The sequence below is a fragment of the Stegostoma tigrinum genome, chromosome 25 (genome assembly GCF_030684315.1).
Source record: "Stegostoma tigrinum isolate sSteTig4 chromosome 25, sSteTig4.hap1, whole genome shotgun sequence".
Classification (NCBI taxonomy): Eukaryota; Metazoa; Chordata; class Chondrichthyes; order Orectolobiformes; family Stegostomatidae; genus Stegostoma; species Stegostoma tigrinum.
The window spans coordinates 20,447,785-20,456,784 of record NC_081378.1 but is presented as its reverse complement, the minus strand read 5'-3'; the positions used below and the strand labels follow the sequence as shown (position 1 = coordinate 20,456,784).

Here is a 9,000-nt window from a genome sequence, read left to right as displayed (position 1 = left end):
CAAGGCCGCAAATTGCGGGTTGGGGAAGCGCGAGCGTTTCCCTGGGCAACGGGATAACGGAAGAAATATAGCTCGAAAAAAATTGATGTAAACTTTCTCAATCTTATAAATATTACTGATGTAAGTAACCCATGTCAGAAACATGTCGTATTTTATCATCTAAGTAACTTTTTTGACTGGGGGTTTGAGTGAAAACAAGAAAGCAATTAATGAATTTTACTCGCGATCTATTTCTTTTTCCATTTCTTCTGAGTAGATGGGGTTTATTCCTGTTTTCTCTCCGCAGATACTGTCGGACCTGCTGAGTTTCTCCAGAAATTTCCGTTTTTTGCGTGTTATATTCCTAGACTGTCTTGTTCAGTTTGCTGCTGCTGTTGGTGCGTTTTATCGCTAGACTCCTTCACAGAATTTATGTGAATCCTCTAAGAAATATTGCCATTTTGAGGGATGCCCTAACATTTCTTGAATTAGAAAATATATTGACTTTAGTACAGTGAAAATAGTTCCACTAATTTTAGAGTTAGAATAATTGGTGTTTGAACTGATTGTTGATTGTACATCTTATTGAAGAATACAGATATCGTCAGCGTGTTTGAATGAAAAGAGTCAAACCTGTACGTACCAACGAAGAAAAAGCATGTTATGTAGCGTTTTTCCTGACCCCAGTGCATCCAAAAGCCCTTTACAAACAATGAGATACTTTTGAAATGCATTTGCTATTTCAATATGGGAAACCCCTCCGAGTACCCCGAAGCACTCGTGCATTGAATTACGTTGACTGCTCAGTTAGAGAGAAACTTCCTACTTGTGAAAGGATCGAGAAGCAAAGAGCACGGTTTTAAAGTGCCTTGCAGAAGAAGCAGTTCTGAAGTTAGAAGAACACAGCAAATGATTTGGGTTTGTACTGCACTGCCTTGAAGTATGGTGGCGATAGTTCAATGTGGCATTCAAGATTATTTAAATAAAAGCAGTATACATGGTAATGGAGAAAAGACAGGAACTTGGTAAACTGCTTGAACACTCAGGTGCATGCATGATGGGCTAAATAAATAGCATCTTCTCCACTGAAATGATTCTGTTATATATATATATATATATATATATATATATATGAACCCTGAACATGATGATAGGGTTAATCTTCGTAGTTTGGTTGATTTAGATGAGGAAATTAAGTTGGCTAGGATATTCGAAAATAGAGGTATGAGTAGGCTATTTGGCCATTCAAGCCTGTTAAGACCTTCAGTATGATCATGGCTGATCATCTAACTCTACCCTGTTCCCACTTTCTCCCATACACTTTATTATCTTCAAGTTTGACCTGACTAGCACTTCATTTTCTGGCCTTCCATAAACTGGACTGATGCAGGAGTCTTTCCATCAGAATCTACATATTTTATGTTCATCAGTTTTTGAAAGAATATTGAATGCACCCTTATTCAAGGGGCACAAGCTAGTAAGCTTCAACAAAATGAAAATTAAACTTTTAAAGGAAACTTAACAAATCAAATTAAAATTACATTCCCAGTGATTAATTTACATTCCCAGCAGTGATGATGAACTTCAGTCCCTCTGGTATTTGTTAGTCATGGAAAGCCTCCAGCAAACCGGTGGATGACACGATTATCCTCTCCAGTGACATCCAGGTCTGCATGTGGGCAAGCAGTTAACCTAATTCAACCAGCCAGATTCCAACTGTAGTCAGTCTCAATGGATCAGAAATGACTGAAGCGCATTCGCGTGCATGAGAGATGTGAATTGGACATTATTACATTACCCTTTAACTCTGTTTCAGTACTTTATTTGCAGGAGTATGTCCATAACTCCCACAAGTGACTTCTAGTCTTTAGCTTTTTCATTTTTAACAGAACCATTTCTGTATCTTGGTTTTCCCGAACTTGTGCAATCTCTCTCTAGTCTTTGCCCTGCCCTGTGCCAATTTTACATGTAGCTCAGGTAGTGATCCAGAGATTTAATTGTTTGTTAGTATTGAAGTTGAGTTTTTTTTTCGAATGGACGCATATTGTGGAGGTTTTGCAGCTGTTCACGAAAAGCAAGTACTAACTATACCCAACCAGGCCACCCTTGCATGCTTGTACAACACAGTGTCAAATGTTTTGCATTTGGAGAATATTTGCTGGATAATCCTGAATGTATCAAAAATTCTACTGAAAACCAATTTATGATTGTCAGCCGGGTTTGCAATATTGTACGACCCTGCATACTCAAAGCTCCATATATTAATGCATCAGGCCATGTTCCTTGCAGTCAGAAAGAACGTGCACACCACACTGCACCAAATTCAATTGAACAAAACAGGTGACAGGCATTCATTGTTTCATTTCTCAGGATAATGTTTTGACCAATCATTGGGTTGTCTGTTTTGGTTGTTATCGTGGGGAGGGGGTGTGAGGGATGAGTTGTGGGAATTGCGAGTGACACGGTCGAGGGCGTTTTCGACCACTGTGGAGGGGAAGTTGCGGTTCTTGAAAAACGAGGACATCTGGGATGTTCAGGAGTGGAATGCCTCATCTTGGGAGCGGAAGCGAAGGAATTGGGAATAGCGGATGGCACTTTTTCAGGAAGGTAGGTGAGAGGAGGTGTATTCTGTGTAGCTGTGGGAGTCGATAGGCTTGAAATAGATATCGGTTTCCAGGTGACTGCCAGAAATGGAAACACAGAGGTCCAGGAATGGGAGAAAGGTATCAGAGATGGTCCAGGTGAATTTAATGTTGGGGTAGAAGGTGTTAGTGAAGTGAATGGACTGTTCGAGTTCCTTGTGGGAGCATGAGGTGGTGCCGATACAGTCTTTGCTGTAACGGAGGAAGAGGTGGGGGATAGGGACAGTGTAGCTACGGAAGAGGGATTGTTCCATGTATCCTACAAAGAGGCAGGCTTGGCTTGGGCCCATGCGGGTACCCATGGCCACCCTCTTTGTCTGTAGGAAGTGGGAGGAATTGAAAGAGAAGTTGTTAAGGATGAGGACAAGTTCAGCTAGGCAGATGAGGGTGTCATTGCAGGGGGACTGGTCAGGCCTGTGGGACAGGAAGAAGCAGAGGGCCTTTCAGCCATCTGCATGGGGAATAGCTGTAAAGCGATTTTGGGACATGCTAGAACATAAAACGTGCAATTCCAGCGTATGTCAGTCTTTATCTCCCTTCATTAATGTCTCAATGTCATGCTGATTGGAATGTTTCATTTTCCGCATTATTCTTACAGTAGAAATGACGTTAAAGTAAGCCCTAAAATAAGACACTTAATTTGGACTATTACAGGCAAAGCCATATGGGCATCTCAGTACTGAGTCCTTCCTCACCACTTTTTCAGACAAGATGATGCACAGAGAAACAGACAAGAGCAACGTAGTCAAGAGGTTTTCCACTCTCTCTAAACCCTCTAACCTGGTGAGTGTTTAATAGACCACTTTATAACTCCCAAAAATACAGCAAGTGGTTCCCAAGAGATATATTTTCTCTCTCCAGTTTCTTTACTCCTGTCGCGATGGTGAATTGTTAATGAAATATGATTTCATGCATACTGCAGGCATGCAATATTTTGTTAATGCGGGCATTCTTCTTGTATGAATCTAACATTGAGTCTTGATTGTTAGGCTGAATAGTATGCCATAGCTGTTTTCCTTGACATTGCACCAAAATATTTAAAATTTGTTTTTTATTCATTCATGGGAAGGGGGCATCACTGACCAGGCAACATTTATTGCCCATTCCTAATTGCCCAAGAGTAGTCAACCACAATGCTGTGGGTCTGGAATCACGTATAGACCAGACCAGGTAAAGATGGCAGCTTCCTTTCCTAAAGGACATTATCAAACCCGATTTTTGTTTTTTCCTGACAAATGCTTCTGAAATAGCAATATGTCAGTATTTCCCTGAAGCCTTGGTATACATTTCCAAATACATGTTTAAGCCAGTAGCAATTCCATGGTTTCATCTCCACTGCTGAGTATATCTGTATGTTGATTTAGCTTTATGAAAAAGTATTCCACTAGCTTCTCTATGCCCAACCCATCTTCCTATAACAGGAATATCCCTGTCCTCAAGTCACTCCTATCAATTACTACTTTACAGGGATTGGTGAAATCAGGGACATCCAACACTGATTCATTGACTAAGGTTGTTTTCAGCTTTTCAAAAGATACCTGGAATTCTCCTGTACTTTTCTTTGGAACAAAGTTGTCTGTGGTGCAGCTGTAGTGCAAAGGTTTGCTACAAATTTGCAGTAGAAACCACATATCCCCAAAAAGCCTCAATTTCTGGTGTAGTTTTAAGGACAGGGATTTCCATTCATGCTTACATTGTTGTTGTTACTGGCAGCACTTGACCTTGCCCTCGTATACATCTTAAGCAGGTTACCTGTGTTTTTGCAAGCTCACTTTGGTAAGTCTTTTCACTAAAGCAGCTGATTTTAATATTCTAAGCAGAAGTTCTAATTGTTTCAAGTGGCCCCTTCAAGTGCCACTGTAATTCAGTTCATAGCAAGGTAAACTGGGAATTAGGAACACTGGGTACGGCTTGATTAATCAGTCTTTGGAAAGTGGCCAGGTCATTATTTTAAGCCTGAATGGCTAAAATCACTCAGTATTGGAAAAGACCATCTGATGTTTCAAAGGCGGGTATTTCTTTAGCTCAGAGCAGTTAAAGAACCTGCAAGTATTCCTTAAACAAATCTATTTCAGTAGGAGATCTGGTACTGTCAACTCTATCAATACAATTCTCTAAGCAAGGAATTGGATAGGAATCTGCTTGTGTTGATTAATTAACCTTTCCATACTCTGTGCAGAATCTAGTTGAACCATCTGGCATCAGCACTGACTGGAGAACTTCATCAATTTTGAATGTTCAATTAGATAGTTTTTAAACATATGCTGGATTTCTGCTTTCATTTGTACCAATTTCGCTGGACCTTAACAATAAGGCTGTTGTGTTGGAGGAGAGGATTCTCTAAAATTTATAGTCAAATTTGTATGCCTGTTTAATCTCTACAGACTCCTTTAACTTGTTAAATTTCCTTATTATTCTGGCTTTAAATATGAAAGCATAGTCTAATCTCTCTAACGCTTTAGTGTTGGTTCATTGGATGTTAGGTAGTTCAGTTCGGGAATTGTCTAGTCCTTGTTTTTGCCAATTCTCACTATCGCATCCATCCACCACTATCCTTACTAATTGACATACCTGCACTTTCTGATCCTCCTTGCAATGATGGTATTGCTTCAATATATTGAAATGACACAGCCACTTACATTTTGAGTGATACAGGGTGTCAATCAAATTATTTACTGTACCAGAGATAGTAGGAACGGCAGATGCTGGATAATCTGAGATAACAAAGTGTAGAGCTGGATGAACAGCAGACCTTTCAGAAATGGAAGGGTCTAGGCCCAAAACATTAGCTTTCCTGCTCCTCTGATGCTGCTTCGCCTGCTGCGTTTATCCAGCTCTACACCTTGTAATCTCAATTTACTGTACCGATACTTTGGATTGCATTTATGAATCACTGAACTATGTTTTCAATGGTTTGCCTTGTTAAGGCGATGATACTGACATCTATCCCCTGGTTGAAATATTTGTGATTTTTGCATGCTTTTCAGTCCATTTCTTCATGGAATGATTTGCATTGTTCTCATGTGTACTTGAGTTACCTGACCTATGAACTGTTCCGGGAACACATGCATAGTCTAAAATGGAGGTTTTCCCCTCTGTCCTAAAACAATTTCTTTGATTTGCTTCAGAAGATATCTTTTAGAAGACATCTTGCATTTTGTCCATAAGCTAATTCAAAAAGTCAAAAACCTGGTCAATTTATGAGATGAATCTCGAGTTTCAAACCACAGAAATTGCATTTCCTTTGTCAAATTTCAAATTATATGGACGAATATTAAGCTCTTCTGAGACTATTCTAAGTTATTTTGAAATATTTCCAAAAAATTAGAGAATTGTGGTCATATAATTAAGTGTCTTCTACATTATTGGTGATATAAGTCACAAAATGAGAACCCCAATGTCTCTTCCTTCATAGTGGGATATTTTCACTGACATGCAGTCAGTTTCCTTGAAAAATAACTGACAGTTAATCAATCCCCATCTCATCATCTTGCATTAAACAGCCCCACAAAAACATCCACTTTGATGATTTCTCATAAGTATTTTGGTTGTTAACATAGCTTTGAAGGCACTTTGATACTGTTATGTCTATGTGAATTTTCTGCCTAACTTTAACAAATGTTTTAAGATACAACAAAAGCGCAGAACAAACATGCAATAAGATCAGTTTTGACACATGATGCAAAATTTCACATGTTGTCTTTGGCCTGGGAAAATCAAAGTAAGTCATATTTTCACTTCTTTAGGTGCTCTTTGGGCTTGTCTCACAGTGTAGCCCAAATACATCAGTTTTGCTTTGGCAAGCTCACATTTGGTTAGATTTGAAACAAGCAGCCTTGAGAAGGTGGTGAGGAGCTGTCTCCTTGAAATACTGCAATCTATGTGCTATTGTTAGACCTGCAATGGCAGTAAGAAGGGAATTCCAAGATTTTAACCCAGCAACATTGGAGCAATGACAATATATTTCCAAGTCAGGATAGTGAGCAGGTTGGACGGGATTTGCAGATAGTAGTATTCCCATGTGTCTGCTGCCCTTATCCTTCTAGACGGAAGTGGTTGTGGGTTTAGAAGGTGCTGACTAAGGATCTTTGGTGAATTTCTGCAGTGCATCTTGTAAATGATACACACTGCAGCAACTGAGTGTTGGAGGTGGAGAGGAACCTAAACTAGGTATCAGTGAGGAGGTTATTGATGAGCAAATGCTGCCTGATAGTGCTGTTGATGATACTTTGCATTACCTTTCTGATGAACAAGAATAGACTTGGGGTTATAATTGACGGGGTTTGATTAGTCCTCCTTTTGTACGCATGATATTTTTCCACATTATTGAGTAAATGCCAATGTTGTAGCTGTATGAGAACGGCTTAACTAATGGTGTGACAAGTTCAGCAGCACAAGATTTCAGTACTATTGCAGAATGTTGTCAGAGCCCATAGCCTTTGAAGTATCCAGTGCCTCCAACTGTTTCTTGCCATCACATTGAAATTTTTATAATTCTGTGTTGATAATGTCTATCTTGTGTTATGAAAGCTGATGTTTCTTTGGCTGTATCAGTTAATGAAATTTACCAATACCCTTTTTAATAAGTCAGTTTTAATGATATTATGCCTGTCCAATTTGTACAATGAAGTCAAGCAGTACTGGATTTGGATATGAGTCCATAGTACCATCATAGTTGGTGAGCTCCAGTTAGGATGACTTCGTTCAAAAATGTCATTGTCCATCATGAATTTAATCACTTCACCCACTTTAGCGAATCTCAGATTGTATCTGTAAGGGTGTTATTTTATAGCAAACAGAAATTGACTTCATAAACAACCAAAACCATTTTTCTAGGCCTAGTTCAACAGATTGATATGTAATCCTGCAAAAGTCTTTTTAAGTCACTTTGTTTGACTGTTTTCCGGAAGATAAAAATAAAGCTGTCCAACATTTTAAGCACTTCCTTGTTTTTCAATCTGATTTTTGCGATGTCGTCTTATGAATTTTCAATCTTTGATTAGTTTCTAACTTGTTTTGATATTTTGACATCACTCTTGTTCCCTTACTATTTTTCCTTTCATCATATTTTCTCAACATTCTAATATGTCGTACTCACTGAATTGTTCTTCAGTTTGGAGTACTCACTACATAATTCACATAATTTAATTTCTTTTTGACATGATGAAGTCAGTGAACCTTGCTTTTAATGGTTTCCCCAAAGATGTGTAACAACATGAACACCTTGTTTCCTGCAACAAAGTTTTGAACTTCAGTTTTTTTTTATTGGGTCTAGTTTTCACAGTTTGTTGAGCACTGTTCAAATACTTTTTAACCTGCTGACATATTGGTTAGTTTTACAAAGAAATTTGAAACATAGATTTGAAAGGTAGTTTCTGAGCTTTGGTATATCAATTTCTCTTTAATTAGTTTGTGGTCCTCTCAACTCATGTCCATTTATTTGTACAAAAAGACTAAATACTGTGGACTCAGTGGGAACATCCCTAATGGCAAATGGTAACAAAAAATTCCTTTTTCCAATAATTAGAATATGCTTGACACTAAGTTTGGGTCATGGTGTTTAAAATGTGATGCTGTATTTACGACACCCTTTGATATTGTGAGTGATGGCAGAAGATTGTTTTATTCTCAGATAAGTCATCATATCTTTAAATATTTGTGACATAAAATTTGAGCCTGGATATTGTTGTGTTTTTTTTCATAAATCATATCTTCTAAACAATTTACTAACTTTTCCATTACCATTTTGCAGATTTTTTTCCTAAAGGCACTGCTTCAGGAAATCTTGTGGAACATTCCAGAATTGTTCCCATTCCTAGTTTTAGGTAGGGATCTTGGACAATTTAGGAACACCAAGCTAAACAAGTCTTCAAAGCTGGTATTGGAATTAAATGTACATGTTTAGGTGAGGATTGATACATACTTCCTGATATGTATGGCATGCCTCACAAAATCTGACTACATCTTTATGTAATCTTGACCAATAAAAAGTTTCAATGTTTTATTTTATGTTTTCCTTAAACCTAAGTGACATGCTTTTGGAATGCCAAGAGCCTCTCATAAAACTTTATTATGAAACTCAGATGGAGCTACCTTTTGATGGACCACTGCACACTCATTTACTGATATTTGAGGTGATCTCCAATTCCTCATTTATGTTTTGTCTTTTTAAGTAAAAATACACAGGGATTATTTCTCATTCAATTTCTGAGTAGGTCATTTGCTGTAAGTCTTCCAATTCCAAATCCATTTGTTGCATTTATCTTAAAGATGTGTTGAATGTATCAAACTATTTAACTTAATACTTTCAGTTATATTTTTGACAATTGTATGTGACAACTGAATTTCCAAATCATCTCCCTGTATCATACACTTATTT

At 38.0% G+C, this 9,000-nt stretch overlaps 1 protein-coding gene across 2 annotated transcripts in view; it reads left to right on the top strand.

Moving 5' to 3' along the window:
- The first annotated feature begins 4 nt into the window (after positions 1 to 4).
- Positions 5 to 9,000, top strand: part of LOC125463318 (uncharacterized) — an 87,224-nt gene continuing 78,228 nt past the window's right edge. For both annotated transcript variants that reach the window (XM_048554484.2, XM_048554485.2), the window contains exons 1-2: positions 5 to 120; positions 3,276 to 3,404. In XM_048554484.2, coding sequence (XP_048410441.1) covers positions 3,333 to 3,404 — 72 coding nt within the window. In that variant the 5' untranslated portion in view covers positions 5 to 120; positions 3,276 to 3,332. The remainder of the gene's footprint in view (positions 121 to 3,275; positions 3,405 to 9,000) is intronic.